This window comes from Echeneis naucrates, chromosome 1 (genome assembly GCF_900963305.1).
Source record: "Echeneis naucrates chromosome 1, fEcheNa1.1, whole genome shotgun sequence".
Lineage (NCBI taxonomy): Eukaryota > Metazoa > Chordata > Actinopteri > Carangiformes > Echeneidae > Echeneis > Echeneis naucrates.
Genome location: NC_042511.1, coordinates 9,514,903 through 9,536,540, shown reverse-complemented (window position 1 = coordinate 9,536,540; position 21,638 = coordinate 9,514,903). Strand labels below are relative to the sequence as shown.

At 39.0% G+C, this 21,638-nt stretch overlaps 1 protein-coding gene across 6 annotated transcripts in view; it reads right to left on the bottom strand.

Moving 5' to 3' along the window:
* Positions 1-21,638, bottom strand: part of rptor (regulatory associated protein of MTOR, complex 1) — a 157,931-nt gene that overhangs the window by 74,198 nt on the left and 62,095 nt on the right. For all 6 annotated transcript variants that reach the window (XM_029498876.1, XM_029498908.1, XM_029498899.1 and 3 more), the window contains exons 7-8: positions 19,563-19,738; positions 6,582-6,641 (exon numbers count right to left, since the gene is read on the bottom strand). In XM_029498876.1, the coding sequence (XP_029354736.1) occupies positions 6,582-6,641; positions 19,563-19,738 (236 nt within the window). The remainder of the gene's footprint in view (positions 1-6,581; positions 6,642-19,562; positions 19,739-21,638) is intronic.

Here is a 21,638-nt window from a genome sequence, read left to right as displayed (position 1 = left end):
GAGGGGTGCTATGAATAGAGATCAGCCACTGACTTTTTTGTCAGCTCGATGTAAGATAAAAGGAATGAATGTCGGTGTGTGTGTGTATGTGGGAGACAGCCGGACAGTGCGTGTGATACAACGTGATGGAAACAGTGATAGTGTGGCTACAACGAGATCGAATGTATTATAAGCAGGTAAAACCCAAATGCGCTCAGCGTCGTGACTCTCTTATCTAAAAGGCTATTGTGATTGGATTTGGCCAGAATGTGTGTTGGATGTATGTGGGAAGCAGAGACAGAAGGGTGCACAGATGGAGCAGAGAAAGAGGATTGATCAAACTAATAAACAAATCAACTACTCAACGCTGACATTAACTGAATCCATTTTACTGCAAATGTTTATAAAACTTCAAGAACGATGAGTGTTGGACACGTGGTTTCCAACAGTGCGTGACCTTTCAGAGAGTGAATAGGGCCCAATGAGTGGTCAGTGAGTGTAATGCCCATTAGTTGTTCGCTCGTACTCATGCCCACATTTTGTAATCAGGACACGGCAAAACGATGACAAAGGGGAAAAAATGGCTTTGACACCACACATTCAAAACTCTTTTTAAAGCCTCAATTATATCAAGCAGCTCCACGTCTCTCTCTGTCGAAGCCTCTAAAGAAAGGCAACCTGGTGTGATTTTGGTGATGTTGTTGCTAGGATACCAAAAAAAGTCTGTTGACAGTTACTGTGCTAGCTATAGTTTGGTTAAACAGAAATCCTTCTGCAGTATATTAAGTGGCATTCAAACTTATTGTGTTAATTCTTACAAGCTGCACAATATTTTATTTTTACTTACAAGGAGGAGAGGAAGCTGTATATATAATGACTATTATAAAGTTTTTGCTCCTCTCATGAATTTGAAGTCCTATATTCAGTCCCTGTTCACATCCCCACCGGCTGCTAAATGATACACCATGTTCAACAGTGACACGCTAGCTGTCAAGGTCAAATTAAAGGTTCCCGATGGAGTTTTAACTTTCTGAGGAGGTTTCCATTTTTTTTTTTTTATTTTTTTTTTTTTTATCTTGTACACACAATATGTGAAAAGGGAATATAATAATACACACTCCTGTCCATGCGTCATACTTTTCCACAGATCAGCAGATGATCATTACACTGACGAGGTATGCAGCAATGTGCCGGCAAAGGCAACAAATGAGATGTAACAAGTAAAGATGGACGCTGGATAGTCTCTGCAAAAGTTTTATGAAGACGGAAGCTGACTTAACACATTTAAGTGGGTTCAAGGCTACACATGAAACATTTTGGTGTGACTGAGTACAAATATGATTTAGATTAGTCTTTGTCTTAGTCTTAGCAGTTTGTGGACCAGGGAATCAAAAAAATGTGATTATTAAGAGGTGAAGCGAACTGCAGTGTTGAGTGTTAACGCCTCATTGTGACAAATACATGGACTGCTGCTGTTTTAATGCCACCTGAAATTAGCAATTATAATAATAACATTCTCTTGACAAAAACTGCTGTTTCTGTAATATTTTGTGTTGAAATGAAGCATTTTCAGCTTTCAACAAGCACACAGCTGAAATGGCAAATGAGTTTCGAGCCAAGTTTCTTTTTCGAGTACTAAGATTAGACATTATTTAACTCTAAGAGGCATCAGCTGAGTCAACCACACAGCAACTTAAGGGTCAAAGATCCCGCCAACCACATCTGATCATAGTGGGGACTACTGACACATCAAGACTGAGATGAAATAAAGGAAGCTTCTGTGTGCCTTTAATGTTATCTTTGGTTTACCAACTAATATTTACATTTTGATAAATTTTATTTGTTTTATCATTTTGTTTGGTTAATCCTTCTGTGTTTTCATTCCATGTGGAGTAAATCAAATCAAATCAAATCAGATTTATTTGTATAGCGCCAAATCATAACAAAGTTACATCAAGGCACTTTACATATACTTAACTTTACTTTACATATACTTATACTTAGTACTTAATATAGCCATGCTTGCACATCAATTCAAGGTCGTGTCTCATGAATTTGAGGTATTACCACTGTTTTTCAATATTGTTTGGAACTGACAACATCTCATATCCAATTTCAGCAGAGCCTATATGCTAGTACCGAAAAGGTCAGCATTTTTCTGCAGAGAGCGCTCTTTCTCTTAACCTTTCTGACTCGCCATCAGTATACAATGCTGGTGTGTATACGTCTGAAGAAGACATACAACACAAAGTGCACAGAACCTTCTAAAAAATAGCTCAACAAACAGCCTGCGTACGGCGGGTACACCCTGAGGGGATTTTCTTCTGTGAAGGAAAAGTCAAACTGTTTTTGTGTGAGTTAGTTGTGGCTGCACATACTGAGAGGCTGTTACAGAATTCAAGCACACAGTATGTTGAAAATGTTTCTTTAGCATGTGTTGCTTTAAAACTGATCTCATTCAAACCCTGCCAGTGTGTCGTTCACCACGAAAGTCACGTGATGAATTACCTGCACAAGAACTAAGGAGCTAATCATTGGGTTTAGGAAGAATAGTTCTAACCCAGAAGCCAGCATCACATGGAGAAGATGTTGAAATTGTGGAGACTTACAAGTATTTAGGAACCTTGTTTGACACCGAACTGAAGTTTGTTAAAAATGCAGAGATAATTGTTAAAGTGGGACAAAAGAGGATCCACCTGATGTGAAGGCTGAATCTTTTAATGTCTCTCAAAACATTTTATGTAACTTTTATCATTCTTTTATTGAAAGTCTTTCAACATTTTCTTCTATCTGCTGATTTTCCAAATTGTCGTAGAGGGAACAGAATAGCCTCAGCAACACTGTCAATCTGATCTAAGAATATTGGTGTCCAGACCAACAGACCTGAGTTCTCTCTGGAAAAAATGAGCTGTCCAGAAAGAATTATTATCATTATTATCAATGGCCCGTGCATGTGCACCTGTGTGTTCATTGCTTCTGTGGTTCTCATACTGTGCGTTACCGGTTGCACCGACACACAATCACACACATCAATGTTTTGATGATTGAGGTTGTTATGTTTCTGCTGTAATGACTGGCTGACTTGAAACTGAATTGCCCTGCATGGATAAATAAAAAGCTGTTTGAGTTTGGTTTGTGACGAGACTGGTTTTGTATTCACATCACAGATTGTTTGCCTTTGATAAATATATTCCTGAATTTCATTTTGAACTATCGAACCGACTCTGAAACCTTTGTTAAACTGTCAGTCTTTGATGTTTTTGTTCAGTGCTTCTCACAATTTAATGGGAGAATGAGTCCAGGTGAAAGTGCCTCTGACTCAAACTGTCTCTGACATTTGTGGGAGTACAAACTCTCATTACAGCAATCGAGTTGAAAATGACTTTTCCCGTACCCAGAAAAGACTAGTCTTTATTCCAGTGAGGCACTTCGTGAAAAAGATGAAGAGCACAAAAGAACTGGGGCGTAAAAGGAGAGCTTCAGCGCCGTCAAACCCACCAAGTGAAGTTGGTGCAGTTGAGAAGGATGAGTGAAGAGTGGAGAAAGGGCTCAATTCTTTAAACATGTTTGTCATCACTCTAGAGGTTTCCCGTCCTGCCTTGAGAATCACTTAGCAGTAGCTTTAAATACAATACAAGGGCATTTCCTGCGTAATACTTATCCACTGGAGAGAGGTGGGAAAGGAATAGGGCAAATGATGTGTAAAAATAAAAAGATTAAAGATTTCCCGCAAGCAAGTAAACGATAAAAAATGGTTAAAGTTAGATGGTAAAAATCAAATCAGAAGTAGAGAGAGAAAAAATTTCAATTATGGATAAAACTTTAGGTGTCTGGTGTACACATGGGAAACAAGGTGACATCAAGCACAAATTATCCAGGCATTTTTGTTCCCTTTGGCCAATTACCAAGTCATGGACGAATGCATCACTTCTTCTGGCAGTAATTTGTGAGATATTACATGTGAAAAATGAAGAAACGACAGTGTGATGTGAGACGTGTCATCCCTCATACATCCCAGTATGACCTTGTGTCTTTGGAGAAGGGTCATTTAGATTAATCATCTAGAAAAGCTGGAGTAAAAATCTGGAAGTGATTAACCTGACTGTGACTGAAAAAAATGTACAGTAAAGTGAACAGTGAGTACAGTGAAGAGGTAAATTTAAGACAAAAAAAAAAGAAAGTAAGAAAAGCCAAACCTAAATTGTAAAATGAGAACAAGAATGCTTGCCTATGATCGAGGCCAGGGAGAAAACAAAGAGGGGGAGCTCACCTGCGCTATGACTGATGTGGTGTATGAACCATTTTTGCAGCACTAATTTAATTGAAATACAAAACCAGTCATATCATGTTCACCAATCTGCAGCTGAAAATTGCTTCTTCACTTACCAATTAATATCAATTTCTTCTACTTTTTCCAATCACTCGCAATAAACTCAACACTGTTTCAAATTAAAAGTTCCCTAGTAAAAATGAGGAATTATATCCTTTCGGCCCATAGACTTTTCTAAGACATCAATACTGGAATTGTTGACTTGTTTAAAGTATTGTTCCAGCAAATTAAAAAACAGCAAAGTAAAAGGGACGGGAATTACAAGTTAAGTTTAAGTTGTTTTACAACGGAAAAACACAAGCAGGGGAATGGTGGGCATGTGCAGCACATTCGCCTGACCATTTTCGTTACCAACAAAACATCAGCATTAAATTAAAGGGGTAGTGGGGCATTTCAAATAAAATGAAATAAAATAAAATAAAAGCCCTGCCTACATTGGACTGTACAATGAAGCAAGCTGAACAAACCAGGGAATGTCCAGTGCTCAAGCTTCACTTAACCTTGCATCCCCCAATCCTGATAGCCCTACAACGCTGGTTATCAACCCGGTAAATCCACCCAGGTTTGTTCTGTCTAGTTGTCAGCTTGTACACATAAAAGGGGCGGAGTTATTAGTATACAACCAATAGTGAACATGAACAAGTCTCTGGCAGGTGGGGCTTGTAGTGGAGCAGCTTACTTCAGCGGTGAAGACCAAGCTATAATTGTCAACAAGTTTGAACAATAAATTTAGAAAAGCTAAAGGAGAAACTGTTTTGCTTCATTACAATAGAATCGCTGGCAAAAAAAAAAATGCAGACAGTGTAAATGTGCAAGTCATGAAATCTAGTATTTAAGGTAAAAGCTGGCATTGTGCGGGTTCTGTATGTATCTGACAATAATTACGTCTGTGTCCCTAACCATCAATTTAATGAGTTGCTTTGATGTCGATCATTGTTGTGTCTCTGCACACTTGCACACTGTCAGATCCATTTACTGAGCTTTATCGATCTGTTTCACTTTGTTATGCTTCTTATCTGCTGGTCCAGCACTCTTAAATCTGAGGGATGTGCACGCTTTACTTTTTCAATGTGTGACAATTTTTTTGCCTCATACTTCCAGCTGCAATCCTGGTGGTGTGAATCTATCGCTCTCAGACAGAAACTCGGCTGGTTTTGCTGGTCTTGAGCACCTCGAGCAGTGAGCGGGGCGTTTATGCCCATAGATCTTTATCTCCAACATGAACTGTTCTAGAGAAGGTTAGCCATTCAGTCAATTACTGAAATTATGTTTCCCGGTAACTAGTAATCCAGGACTTAACCTGAAGTTACCTCGCTGAGTCAGAATGCTGTTTTTTTAGTACAGGCCCCTGGTGTCTTTGTGCAGCTGAGTTAAATAAAAAAAATACATTCAAAGAAAAGACAATTTTGTTTGTTTAAACAACTGAACTGAGGATTAGAAGAATTCCCTCCAAAGTGAAGCAAATGAAAACATTACATTTGGGCAGCAGAAGAAAAAAAAATGCGCCCTATTGCGACAGCTGCTGCTAACCAGGGCACAAAGAAAACCACAAATGCACGCACACATGAAACGCTCCACAACACACAGAACATTGATAAGACAATTTTGTCTCCGTACAAACCTGCCAAAACCTCATTAGTGTCTAGTGGAAGATACACACACAGATGTGCAGAGTTGGTAAGCTCAACAACTCAAGGTGCTTTTCAACAAGATGTTTTTTTCTACTGAGATTAAAGAGTTTGCTTTAGAGTTACTTACAACTTCTAAACCCGAGTCTTCTCAACAAAATACGTTATGAGTGTCATTTTACTCTCCCCCATATATAAGGAGGGAAGAACACACAAAAGCTACTGTTGATTGTTCAGTGAAACTACAAAAACTGTGGCTATGACATCCGTACTGAGCTCTAATATCAATCTGAGAGTGCGTGCCTAAGAGCAAGAGATGTTCTGCACTTAGTCGCTCAACACTTTGAGGTTTATTGAAGAAATGTGGAGTTTTAAATCTGCCAAGCTACTGCCAATTTGGCTGTGAGGGGAAACAAAGGCAGACAATTATACCTGCAGGATGGAAAACAACCTACAGAGAGCTGACAATAAGGAGCAGACAGACAGCACGACAGACGTGAAGAAAACAGGATAATGATCTCTCCACACTGCAGCCTCCTGAGCGAGCGAGAGACAGAAAGACAGAGAGAACTGTGACGGAGCGGATTTTTTTTTTTTTTTTTTTTTTTTTTTACCCCCAGGGATGGCTGTAGTGTCCCACTTACTTCTCAATGAGGTCTAATGTCACCCCTGGCACCAACTTGGCACTCTTCTGCATGCAAAACCTGCAAAAAAACACAGAAAGGAAAAAAAAGATAAGTGTTGGAAGGAAAAAAGCACTCAAACTACACTAAGCTATAAAAACACTTGGCCTCTACAGTACAAGTTTCATGACCTATGAGGGAGACAATCAACAGATAAACCACTCAAATGAAAAACGAAAGCTTCAAAGATTACAACCACTCAGTACTTTGATAAGTGTATTTTGGCTGAGTTACAGTCAAAGGGGGAGAGGGCAGGCAGCAGGAGCACAGTCATATTTCTGAAGCGTATGGCACCAGGGTTATTGTTTACTGTGCGTGGTTCACTCTGACAGGTCGAGCCAGCTGTAAGTCACAGCAGGTCGGCATTCAGAGCCTCGACAGATGCGTAGCGTGGCTCTGAGCTTGCAGAGAGGAGAGCAGGTGTGTGCGTTGGTGTACATGCAAGCATCAGTTCCACATCAGCTGAAAGGAACATTAAATAAAGAAGGACTTAAGGAAAAACTTTAAACATCCAGTGGACATGAAGCACATTAGCATTCATTTGGAAGAAAATGCCTGGCCACCTGGTGTGACACACTCTCCTGCTGGGTGGGGTGGGTGCAGAACATGTGCTGGGCCTACTAATAAAAATAACATCAAGAGCAAATACTCTTTGAAACGGTGAAGCATCAGTTGCACGTTTAGTTAATCTATCATTCCAATTGAAGATCACTAAAACATTTGGGGAGATTTTGGAGATCACAGGCTAAGGTGTCAGAAAAGAGAGCATGATGGAGCTCCAGATGTTACTGAGGATGCTTATTGCACAAAGCAATCACCAGTCTGTGGTGCCACCTTAACTCTGAGCAGTTAGCCTTTATTTATTTTCTTTGTTTACCAGTAATAACATAAATTGCACATTTATTCATATCTCATGGAGGACATGTAGGCATTCTACTGGTCTGTTAACCGAAATATTAGCCTAATATTATAAAAGGCTCACATGTGTTTCAAGATCATTCAAGATCATCTGCTATTATCAAGCCTCTGTATTGTCTACACAAAGACCGGACACAGTTGTTTCTGAGAGCGCCGTCTGAGCTTCTCAATGTTTTCTTTCATATGCTAACTGGCTTGACCTTCAAGGCCTCATGCTGAAAACTTGAACAGTTGAACAGTTTGTTAAAAAGTCCCAATTGTGAAAACAAGACAAGGCCGACACAGTATGAAACTTCTTCAGCTTGGTTTCTCTCACTCAAAACTGCAACATAAGCCAGATTGACGTCATGACATGTGCTGACACTGACCAAGGTGTGGGGAAAAAAACGAAGACGAAAGAAAACAATGTCTTACTTAAAAAAGTGCAAGTATCAGATTTTCTCCTATTGGCAAGCAACCACAAAAGGGGATATGACGCAACTGAGCCATGCAACTCTGGTTTGAGAAATCCTGGAAACATTTGGGAAAATATCAGAGAAGTCTAATTGTTTTTGCATGTTTTAACAGGGTAACTTTAAATATAACAAACTATCAAATTCAATGAAAAGTAAATTAGTATAATCAAATTGCTATGCTCAAAACTACATAGCTTCCTCAGCTTGAAGTTCAACCCGAGAACTCAGGCTCATCGTTGCTGGTTATTAGCAATTCCTTTTTCCCCACCAGCACTTCAAGCCTGGATAATATTCCAAAATGGCATAAGTCATACATGGATTGGGAATTTGTATCCAAGAACTGCTTCATACTGACTGTGACTTAAGCCATGGCACTAGAATTCAAAGGTTCTTGGTGCTGCTGGAGAATAATGAGTTCCCACGTGGCAGCATCGTGACTTACTGTCTCTTTAAAGTACACCAAGGGCACTGAATGTGCCTGGCATTCATAGAACAAAGAGGAGGTGGGATGCAAACAGGACAACTTGTTCCTAAGTCTTAATGATGAGCAACATTTGAATGCAAGCTATGATACACAAAATCTGCTTTAGTTTATGCCAGAGCTTTGCAGTTTGTTGTGAACATAGGTACATTAGTTTTTCCCCCAACAAAACATAATCCAAGATCACTCTACACTCATTTTGGAATTTCAACTGAGCTACAGATTAAATATTTTCTATGTGCTTCTCTCTGTTTGCTGGAAAAGGTAAGTGGTTGAATCTCCACACATAAGCAGAGACGATTAACTAAAAATGAAGTCTGGCAGAAACAGAGAGAGGGGCCAAAGTAAACAGAGTGCAGGCATACAGTAGCAGGAGGGTGCATCAGGGAGAGTGTTTCCACCCAACCCTTTGCAGAGATGCAAGATCCCTCAGGCGTGGAAGACAGAAGAAGGAAGAGATAAGGAGAGAAAACGAAGCCAAGGAAATGAAAGGTTTTGGCAGCATTTGGTCAACACAGAACCTGTAGTCATTTTGATTCATGAAATGTCTTCAGGTGATGAAAAATCCAGGTTTTTGCTCTCAAATGATGAAGAACAAACCATAAAAAAACAAAGCATAACTGAAACCAGAAGGAGAGCATTCTACTTGTGACTGTAGGACAGTATATTGAGCTTGGTTATTTTTCTTGGTTAGTTAGTAATATGAATGTTACCGGACCAAAAACAAGCTAAAAAAAACTTAATTAATTTAAATGAATAAACACATATATCACTGCTGTTTTGTTTTTTTTTATCTTATTTTTGTGACAAAAACTTGGTAAAACCTAAAAATATAACAGTATATATATATATATATAAATATATAAGGAGAATCGTTGGCATTTTATTTATATTTCTGCTTGGATAGCAGCCTCTACATTGGTTTTGTGGGCATGTGTTTCTGACTGACATTACTTGAGTTAGCAGACAGTAAATGTCACTTCAATTCTTTTTTGCTCTTGGCCCATCTGTGCTTTGAGGGCTCTGTACATAACTACATGACTACTCCTATGCTCTCTAAAACATGAGCAGAGACCATCGTTGGCTTCCATGAAGAGTGGACCACTAACAGTAAAGTACCGCGAACAACGCAGTGTATAGTTAAGTATGGTGGAAATTTGGCTTTAAAGTAAATTAAAACCACCATCAGTAGTGTGTGAATATGTGAGTGGGTGACAGTCATACATTTTGTTCGATCTCAGTGACCTTTCACCTTGGATCATGGCCAGTTAACCCTTGAGTCTGAGGCTGTGTGTGGAATCACTCCTCCCTCTATCATCCACTACAGCTGCTGTCCAAAGTCATAGTGAGAAAGACCAATGTGCGCTAAGCAAGCAGTATATCTCATTATGACCTGCACTTGTGGGGAAAGACAGAAAAATGGTGCACATGAAATTTCACGAATTGCATGAACTCAGGCTCAAAACAGAAGATGGGGAGTGAGGTCTCTGTGGTGATGGTTAGATAGCTACTCAATGAAGTTCAGCCAAATGATCCATTCCATCTAGTATCTGCCAGTTAGAGACACATTCGCACCAACCGCCACTGCAACTAAATTCATATCATGTCAGAGAAAAGAATACAAGACACCCAGTCAAACTAAAACAATAATTCATCACCGTTATGACATCCGGAGGCAGTAATTGTAAAAACGTCAGTTTGTCAGACATGTTGAGGATTAAGTCAGGGATATTTTTCTCAGGGAAAAGAAACATGAAAGAAACATGGGGGAAAGCAGAGTGGCCCAGTGGCAAGTCTAGCATGTACAGAGCTGGCGGCAATATTGAGTTTCTCAAGTCTGCTTTACATTCCACAGAGATTCATTGCTGCTGCTGCCTGCCTTTTCCCTAAAGGTCTGAATGGCTGAATTACCCTCAGCACTTCCCTATAGCTTCAGTGATGTCCTTCATTTGGAAGTCACTTTGGATAAAAAGCTCATGTTAATGTCAAAACTCTTCAGCCTACTCCTAAATATATATATATATATATATATATTGCTGGTGAGCAAGTACACTGAGTTCCACTGCATTTCACTCATGGTCCAGACATCATCATTTGTACCAACATCTATCATATAGAAAATTAAAATAAAGTTTCAACTATTCATGTAGTTCAGAAACTCACAATTATTCAGAATTATGTAGCGTATTAGAAGTGATTTCAGACCCAGTGAATGTATAATTTAATGATAATATTTTCACCTTGGTAGATGAACACATTAACATGCTGACATTTGCTGATTTGAAGCGGAAGCTGATGGAAACGTCTTTAGTTGAGCAGATGAAGGATATGAAGCAATGAAAGAACCAAAGGGAGTCAAGACACTTTTGCCTGATACTTTGACCTACAGTTGGCAACAGAGCAAAAACCCTTTTGAAAATATTTTGGTTTAATGACTACTCCAGCATTTATGACTTGTAAAGGAAAAGTTACTGTGATAAAGAGGATGACAGGGTACAGAAGAGCGGAAGGCCGGAGATGAGGAGAAAATTGAGCGATTACGCCAAACAGAGAGCAAACTTTAATTGTATAAGCGAATAAAAGAGTAAGTGTGTCGGCGCTGAGAGGAATGACTGAGGGTTGGGCTTTGGGAAATCAGGGGCTCTTGTGTGAGGACGCTTCTATACTGCTCCAAGGTAGGGTATGGTGGAGGAGGGCAGGAGGAGCAGTGCATCTCCTCTGATCCCCGCAGGGCTGCATCTACAGCTCATTAGCCCTTCAATCGGCCTTCCTGTCCCAAGTCACCATCTCAATCAGTCATGAGCTGGAAGGGCTGCTCGCTGATCTCAAATCCAATTTGTACTATCACTGAAATATACTATATATGAGATCGACTATGCTATGCTGTATGTTACATGATATCATCAGACTTTCAAATACAAGAAACACAGTTTGTTTGTATTTTTGTGTTCAAGAATTATCATAATTATATATTTTATTTACACAGACTTTCAAGGCTCTCAAGGTTACCTTACAAGGCAGAATAAAACCATATCAATATAATGAGGTAAAAAATAATAATAAAAGAGTTTTTTCCCCATTGATGCTCATTTTTCACATTTGTATTTGATGTTAACGCTTTAAAATCACACGAGACGTACATGTGCAGTATATGACACTGAGGTTTTTTGTGACCAATGAAATCCATTCACTGAAATTTGGACAAGAAGGGCAATTATGTGAAATGCATTTCACTTTTAAAATTGCAGTTTTAGCAATAGCTAACAGCTAGAGTGAAGTGAAGTGAAGATTCAACTTCAACCTGCTAAGTCGCTGAGTAGGTAGTCAAGGCACAGGTTTAGACCAAGGGGCAGCCCACCGTTACCACCCATTGGTTTGTAAAGTGCTGCTCTGAAGCTTTGAATGTGTAGTTTGATCAACGCTGACCTGGATTGTTCTTTTTTTAAACGGAGGGAAACATATTTGGGGAAGGCAGAACTAAAGAGGAATGAGAGGTGGATCTGATTTGCTCTGTTCATTTTACAAGTTTTCCCAAATGTTTCTATCAACAACAGAGGCTGAAAAATAAAAGTTTCAGTGTTTTCGGAACAATTTTTGCAGAAAACCGTCAGGGCCCCCCCCCGAATAGTGCTGAGGTTTTCAAGGGAGACTTGTGTCTTAGTGGGTTAAAATGATAATTAGCTACGAGACAGCGGTTACTACTACTATCATTCCCTTTATATTTACAGCAGATTTCTGATTTCTCATTGAAGTGCAGTTTCAATTAATAAAAATTTAATCACAAAAATATGAAGAAATGTAACTGAAATAATTGCACAGTTGGTCTTCTGAAAGAAATATTCCAACAGATATCTTTTGAGCATCAAACACTGTCTCACTCTCGATAAAAATGTTTGCAGCTTGATCCTCTGCAGAGAGCTCCAGTCAACTTCCTGCTCTCGCGTCTTTCTTCCACTCTACCCGTCCTTCACCCTGACTTTGTGTCAGTCCATCCCTCTATAACAGGTTATTATGCTGTTGTTCTTGTATTAGATTCTCTGTAATTATCTCTTTCATCTTAATCTTGTTTCTTGTCCCCTTTGTGAATTATGTCTTGAGATTTGCTCCTTGTGTGTCTGAGTGTTCTCTTCCCGTTCCTTGTCTTCACCAATTTTTGTGGTTCAATTCCTGGTATTTTCTATGGAAAGATTTGGGGATGGGCCTGGTTTAGGGGGTGGCTGCTACGGTCTCTGTAAAGAGGGTGTAATTTGTTCTGCAAATTGTAAAACCTTCGAAAGTAAACTTGTTAGAAATATGGCCAGAATCTCTTGTAATGACAATATTACAGAAGAACAAAGCTGCAAAATTTCCAGAGCTACTTTTCAGCCCAACAGTCACTGAGTAGTACTTTAATGTTTAATGGTCGCAAGTTCTGGCAGGTAATGAGCACAGCACCATGTCTTTGTTTATAAGTGATCAATATCTTTATGTGTAAAATCCATTTTGTTGTTGTGCATATAAAAAAAAAAGACTGAGAAGGAAGGAATATTTGCATTTAGACTACCTCTTACCAGCTTTCTCATCGTTGCATAAGCTCATAACAAGCTGCTCATTAAGTGGCAGTGGGCTCCTAAACCTCAGTGCGACCAGCTGTTTCAAAGCAACATTTCAAGTGATAATATTATGATTAATATGCCCTTTATGAAATGTGAAGACAAAGAGGGGCTGCATAGAAGCATGCTTCCTAACTGTTTCATTTCAAGTGAACATTGAGTGCTCGTGGTGTACTAGACACATTTAACTAATTAAAAGAAATTTCCTGAACATACACAGATGATGACCTTGCCTATATAGCACATTTCAATTAAAATGTAAATCCACAAAGAGTTAACACATTATTTCCTAGACCATTACACTGTTACATTTGACACATTTCTGTTTCATCAGAACAGCAGAGACAGATCGCAGTTATGATGTCAACCAGAGACAAATCACTGAGCAGATCTGACACTGAATAATAAGACACTGCGACGGTGACTGTGTTGATTTTTCAGTAAATGAAGCATGTTTTCTGAACCAGAGCTGCATTGAAAATGTATATATCTAGGTATTTAGCGATCACAAGATGTCACCTGATCACATCATCGATTACTATAAGACTGCATTAAGGAACCTGATTATATTGACATACATTCATTCAGAGGCAGCATCACAGGGAAATATTCATGCCTACCTATCTCAACAGCGAGAGAGAGAGAGAGAGGGAGAGAGACAGGCATGCATATATATGGCTTGACTTTGGATACTGAACAAAAAAACATAAAATTACAATGCAGCAAAGTCAAATACGTGTTGTTGTAATTCATTACATAGTTGTTTCATGAAAACACACTGATATGACGATTGCTCAGCTGTAAATTAGTCAGTCACTGCATCCCAGCAGTTTCCCTCTTTTGAATAAATTAAAGAATCAAAAATATCCATGTTATTTTTTGTAATTAGGCTTTAGCCTCTAATTCTGCTCAGCTCAGTCTCTGTTCATGTTGAGTATAATGCACTCGGCATACCACAACACTGATTCAAACAATGTTTTGTTTTTGTGAAGCCGTAAAATGTCCAGGGGAAGAAAATTTAAGACCGCCAAACTGATTTATATTTGGACACATAACTTTCAAAGAATATGATTATAGTTTCATTGAGCTCCTGCGCTCAATGATCATTAAAAACAACTCTTCCAATGTAAGATTTTGTTGTTATGACAACTATTCTTGCGTGGATGCCAAACTTTGGGATCCGCCAACAATCAGTGGCTGGCGAACTAAATTGTCCTGTGTTGAAGATGACAAAGAAGCTGTCTGAAGTGCAAAAGAACTGAAGGGCAGAGATGAGAATTTTTCCAAACAGAAAAAAAGGTGAAAAAAATAGAAATGGATTGGTGAAGGAGAGAACACGATTGTGTGGGCACAAAATCAACTGACGTTCAGTGAACCTGGAACTACTGAGCATCTTGCCTTTGGGCAGTTGCCTGTTTGTTGTGTTTGTAATGCAGTGGTGCGTTCTAGTGTCCTTTCTATGTACTTCTAAATCCACAGCACTGACCACAGCTGCTTTTTTTGCGATATTTCTGAACCCGGAGTGGTGATTTATCATCTCTTTAAAAGTATGCAATACAATGATATTTATAATGTAGATGAATCTGATAACTTGTGATCTTCAATCACCACAAAAACTGTTCCAGCAGCTGGGACCAGTGCTGTAAAGCGCGTTGAAACATGATTTCAAAAATCATGATGTGACGTCAGCAAACAGTGAAATCTTCAAACCTGAAAGAGCTCTTTGCTGTACTTTAAGTTTAAAGGGGTTTCATCAGGTTCACCGAGGTCTCCATGACCTAGAATAGTCAGCTCTGATGTACAAAGTGTTATGTAATATTTCATCTATGGGTCCCCCTACATCGAGAGCCAAGATGGGTGTCAATATTTTATACATAATTTACATAATTTTTTTTTCTTGTTCCACCTTTAGGAGATGAAAGTTAGAGTATGGAGACGAAATCGTCATGTGCAAGTATGTGTCTGTGCACAGGAAGTGGTCATGTGAGCCCTCGCTGTTACTTTTCCATTAAAATCTCATTTACATTGCATTGCATTGGCTCTTTAAGGTGCACATACATGAAAATAATGAGAATCTTGTGGCCTGTCGTACCTATCAGATCTGAGCAGCGAGTCTACAGGACTCACACATAGATATCATCATCAACATTAATGTGTATGTGCTTCCTGTGTAGAAGTACATGCACGATTATTCACATACATACAGGAAAACACGCACCTCAGGGCCCAGATGCAGGCGGGTGGAGCTGGTGGCGTTGGTAAATATTGAAGCAATAGAGGCAGGCACTTTCTGAGGAGTCAGCTCAGACCTGCTTTGCATTCCAGAGAGTTTCATTGCTGCCGTCTACTTCTTCCCTAGAGACCTCTGCTAGATAAGTTTCTACTAAATAATCCATCCATTCTTCACAAATGGACGAATTTGGCCCCTGAACAAAAGGCTACACACCACACAGCCACAGTACTGAGCTTGGTGCTGGCACTTAGTATTGATATTTATCATCTTATAATGGTTGAAGATTACTACCAGTATCAGTATATCAAGTATTACATTGTGGATATGTTGCTAGTTTCATTAATTGAATAAAATGTCTAATGAAATCATTTCATTGTGTTCTTTAAGACCGTCACCTTTTGATTTACTATAAGTAGTCTAAATAATGTAACAAATTATCCTGCGGCTGGAGCAAATGTAAAATTTAGGGTGCTGCATCAGGGGGATGTTTGTTCAATTAATTTAATGAAGTTTATGTCTTCTTCCTTGTAAAGGTGACAGTTGTTGGATTTTAAGTAGTTTGTTGTGCTGAGCAGATAATCGCAACACCATCTGAGTTGCAGAGTGGAAGCATTTTGGATTTGAGACCAAAAATGAGGGTATTTGTAGCATTTTTAAGATCCAGTAGCTTTACAACAAAAACAATTATGCTACATGGGTTATGTTTGATGTAATTCTAATTAGGTGGTATTTCATTTTCGTTCAAACACTAAGGGCAACAAATCAATAACCAAAATTAATGTCAATTATGCATTGGATGGTTAAAAAAATTCTAGTGGGCAAAAAGAAAAGTTCTCAGGTTACTAAGGTACGAAAGATTCCTTTTCTAACAGTCTTCAAACCTGCTCAATGACTGACAGCTGCTGAGATCTCACTCTGGACTGAAATCGTCAAATTAACTGACTGACCTCCCAGCAGACCATGTGACATGAGCACCTACTTTGGCACGACTAAAATTTGACAAGCAGTCTGAGCTTCTTTTTCTTCACTTGCTGTTTCTCTCTCTCTCTCTGTTCCCCTGCAAACCCCATCTCTATTTTCAGATGCTCACTTCCTCCATCCCTCCCCATCCGTTGCAGCAGAGGGGAAATCCCTTGAAGATGGTGCTCCATCAGTAATGATTTTCTGCTCAGCTGAGCAATGAAAGGTACACACGAACTCATTCTGCCTGGCACTCCCCATCTCTCGCTCTCTCTCGCTCTCTCTCTCTCTCTCTCTCTCTCTGTAAACCCCATCATCCATCCCTCAATGCATCTTATTAAAGTTTTAAAGCCAAGGTAAGCCAGCAGATCAGTGAATCCCTCCATCTACCCACGCTGCCAAACTCCACCCCATCCCTGCCTCATATTCTTCCTCTTTCTCACTCTGGGGCTGTGTGAAGGAGGAGACAGTTCAGGACATCTTTATTTAGAAAATAATAAAAGGAAAGCTGAAAGGAGAGCCTGCAAAGAATTTGATGATGTACAGGAGAAGAGGAGAGGCTGTGAGAGGGAGCTGCAGGTCTGAGGCCAGTCTGGACAGCTGGTTGATGGGGATGCAGAGGCCACAGCTGGCATCTATTCCAGTGAGGGATATTGGGACCATCCTATCATTGTTATTCTTCACCAAACGTGACTATTGAATGGCAGCTGTATACTGTATGAAGTTAGTAAGTTCCTTCCTAACAGCACACAAAGCTTCCTGCTCCAAGGCTTTCAGCTTAAAGCCTCTAACTTGTACTTACTGAGTAAACTAACTTAGTAACTAGTCAATGCAGTGCTCTCTCTCTCTCTCTCTCAACCCAGGAGTAAGTATGGGAAATTATGGGATACACTACAAACAACAAAAATAAATAATCATTAAATCAGCACAGTAAGTGAGTAATGTCTCAATTTCAATAATTATCTTACATTACAACAGATACTGACCATAGCAGACCACATGTGAATGTAACAGCAAAGCGCCTGAGTGCACTGAGTTCAGTCAAGTTATATTTTATGACTTATAAATTGAATTTAGTCGTTTTCAAAAGAAGTATACATATATAATTCCTTGTTCCAAAAGTTACATGCTTATGCTTTAATTTAGACTTTAACAGAAAACCTTAACAGAGATTCCTGATAATCACTGATTTTCTATTTATTTCATCATTAAATGTGTGTGCAAGTATGAAGGTCAACTCATTAACTGAATCAGTGGGTTTATAATTTTGTAATTTGAAGCGTTGCTGTTGACATAATGTTTCTATGAAATGAGCTTATCAAACAACACTAGACTGCATAATGCATAAATAATACAGAAGCACATTTCCTGATCATTACTGACCATCAAGTTAAATTCATTAATACAAATCACTGAGGGTTGACCTTACTGGATCAGTCGTAGCTTTTCCCTCACAAGCTTCTCCGTTCGTTTTTGGAAGGCAAGAGGAGTTATGGTATAATTCAGTCAATACTATCCAGCAGGCTTTTAGCAACTTGTTCTCCAAAATGGGATGTCGGTAGGGAATATCAATATTAATGGCATAAGACTAAGACCTCATTATGCAGAAGGTCATGGTAGAATGTAGAGTTAGAACATAAACGAAACTCTTCAACATTTCTGACAGAGGAGGAACACTGCTGACTGGAGACTTCCTGTCATTCTCACTTACACACCAAAAATATAAATAAATAAAAAGTTACCCATCTCTTTCAAATTTTTTGGCTGGAAACCTACATCCCTGAGACTTTTAATGTGTGCAAAGTGAATTCATTCATTAAAATGCTAAAAAAGGAGCACATAGGTAATGATATATGGCACCAAAGGGACTTAGCACACTGTATCTGGGACAATCGTGTAGCTGATGGAGGATTAGGTGCTCACCTCACAGGTAATGAATGATGATGTGTTTCTTTACTTTAAAATCTGTACATCTCATTTACAGCAAACATTTTGCTTTGTGGTAGAAAGGTTAAAACAGGTCTTACTATAGCGACATAATGATCATGTTGTTCTTTTCAGTACATTGTGAGAATACAACCGTAGCTGGGCGCTTGATGACAAATATTACTGCTCTGGTCCTGTTTCTGAATGAATATACGAGTTACTGCAAGTACTGCACAAAGAGAAAAACACTGTGTCATATAAGCAATGATTTTATGAGTAACTACCAATACTCAACAAGAAAAATGATCAATCTACTTTGATAAATGATCATTTTCTCCTGCTTATGAGGTGAAAGTATCTGAGCCACTATGGTTGATATAAAAGTGTTTTTAAAACATACGTCTGAGGTTCTCAAATAAGTTAGCGCTGCACTTCTCGCTCTCAGCTAATCTACAGGTGGTACATTGGCTGTTTAGGTTGAATAAACACACAACTTTATGGTATAACTCACACAAGTGATGTGACAATTCGCTGTCAAATCCCTGTCCTGTCTGAAACACCTCGCAGTGTGAATATGTATGTGGAATATGAATGGCACATCCATCGACGTGTGTGTTTTGTGTTGACGGGGGAACGGAGGTGATGCAATCGACTTTGCCTGGGAGTGCAAGCACCACACGTTCAGCGGGCCCCACACAGCTGACTGGCTGATGCAACTCATGTTCTCCGGCAATACAGTACAGTCCTCTGAATGATGCATCACAGCGAACCCATTTGGACTGAATATCTCCTGAGGTGCACTCTGCGGGGTTCATCACCCCTGCAACGCTGTGGACTACGTCACCTTCTAACTCTTATGACAGCTGAATAGCTCTTATACTAGATGATGAGTGAGGGGGTAAGAGTTGTGTTTGTTTTCTGCCCAGGGCATGTTCTCATGTCATCAGTTTGTCCAAGCAGTGATCCATCCTGATGCTAACAGGCTTTGAACTTCATTTGCTCAAAAGGCAAATTGTGTCATTAATTTTAATTAAGACCTCATATGTAAATATCAAAAATGTCTTTGTTTGACTGTTCAAGCCATTTTCTGACCAGCAAACTAACAAAGCCACAGCAAGACTGAGCCAATCATAACCAGGAAAATCTATTTTACTTTCTCAGACTGAGAAAACCCAAAGCACACAGCTGCTGTGTATGTACGTGAAGAATTTCCTCCTCCTGTTCTTTAAAGCCCATTTGGGTTTCTTAATGATCATCTCATTGATTATATTAACAGCTGGGACGAAAATCCCTTCTTACTTCCGAGTGAATCCAGGAAGCATTGGAACATGAGATCTGAGACTTCCTTGATGGTTCAGGCGCTGTGTTCGGGCTTACCATCTGAGGGCGATCTTGATGGGTGTGGTGAGGCAGGATGTGAAGAGATCAGCAGGGAGGTCAGGGTTCATTGGCAGCAGCTCGCTGGCCTCGCAGGCTGCCAGCTGGATGCAGTTCTTCATGGATGGTGGGAGGGGCATCTGGGCAAGCGGGTGACTCGGATTGATGGCCGCTACCTGAAGAGAAACAACCAGAGGTGGAAAGAGTACTGAAAATTTGTACTAAATTGAACTCAATTACAAAAGTAAAAGTAAAAAGTACTCTTATTTTTAACTGATGGATGTTTTATTGCATTGTCAATAGATTTGATTCATCTGCATAAAATATCAATGTATGAAGAAATTACATTTGTAAACAAATGTAGATATAAAGCATGAATTCTGTTTGACAAAAATGGTTTTTTTTTTAATTATTCAAAAAAGTAAAAAACACACAGAAATGCTACTCATTTACAATAACGAGAGAAAATGTAATTCATTACTTTCCACCCCTGGAAACAACATAACACAATAGTGTTTGTTGGCATTTTTTGGCTGAAAAGGCCACTTGAGCCAAAATTAATAAATATATGAAGATAAATAACAGGCAGGATAGAGATCTCGTTCATATGAGAAATTCTAAACACAAGAGGCAGTTTCAGCATCTCCACTCAGGAAAAGGTTTTAAGCTATTTGGGTTTCAGACCCAAAACGATGAATTATTTAACTGCTCCAAAACGACAGAGCGAAAGAAACAGACAGGATGCTGGGTGACAGGCATCTTGACTCTAAGAGGTGAAACATATTTGTGGCTAGTGTTTATGTCTATCAGAGCATACAGGAGACTCTCTCAGACACATAAAAACAGTCATTTACACGTTTATTGAAAAATAAGTTTGAATAGAGCAGCTGTTGAAGTTTCATTATAAAGTTGCTGATCAGTTGGGGATATTTCTGCTTTATGTTGCTATGAAACCTGGATTTTATCACAGTATCGGCGGTACAGACTAAAAAGCAGACTGATACAGAAAGACAGGTGGTGACAATAACGAACGAATAAAGATAACTCAGTGAAGTTCTTATCATCTTGAAGTAAATTTAAGTACAAAAATAATCTTAAATCCAAGTGAGTGGTCATGCACTGTTACCACCTACACAAGCCTGTTGACATCAGTGTTGCAAGTTGTTCGTGTTCAGCAGGTTTGGCATCTTTTCATCGCTGCTGAAAAAACCCCTTTGCCACAGAACTTTTGGAGCAGAAAATGCACCCATTATCTCCAGGGGGAACTCAGCATACTCACCTGAAAACACTGCATGTATTATCAGCTTATCCTTGTCCATCACAGAGCTGCTTCTATAATCATCATTACTGTAATGTATTTAACAAAGTTTTGAAATTATATTAAAATTAAAGATCAAAACAGAGGAGAAGGGGCATATAAAAAACATCATTTCTTCAGAAAATGCAAAGATCTTTGTGTGCTTGGTTAAGAAATGGTACTTTCCTTCTTGAGGTCGTAGATACAAAGGCACTCCGGTTTTATATGATCTGTTGGTAATATTCCAGTGCCCTCTATACTCTGATTCAATTCAAAGGAACTTCAGTAGTTTAATGCTAATATGTTCAGTTAGCTTTTTGAAATAATACTTTTAATATAAATGGGTAATTTGAACATTGTTTGTAATTAGAATTGAAGGTAATAATTAATGGGGCTGTACAATACACCACCAGTCAAAAGTTTGGACACACTTTCTCATTCAAATGAATAGGAAAGTGTGTCCAAACTTTTGACTGGTAGTGTATCTAAAAATCATACTGAAATCATTATTGTGAAAAACAGTTTCTGTTCAAAAAACGTTCACTGAAAAACATATAGTCTGGGAATGTGACTTTCAGGCCGAGGCGTCTCTGTAGCACCGCAACATTTATGGCACTTACAATGCAGAGTAAAAAAGTTGTGATATATTTCTCTTAAAAAATGTAGCTCCTTCAATTTAAATATTGCACTTGGTCATATTACCATTTTGATTATATTTTGATTGATTGTGCAGCCCTAAAGTGTATGTGATTATTGGTCCTGTTGCCATCAAGTTTACA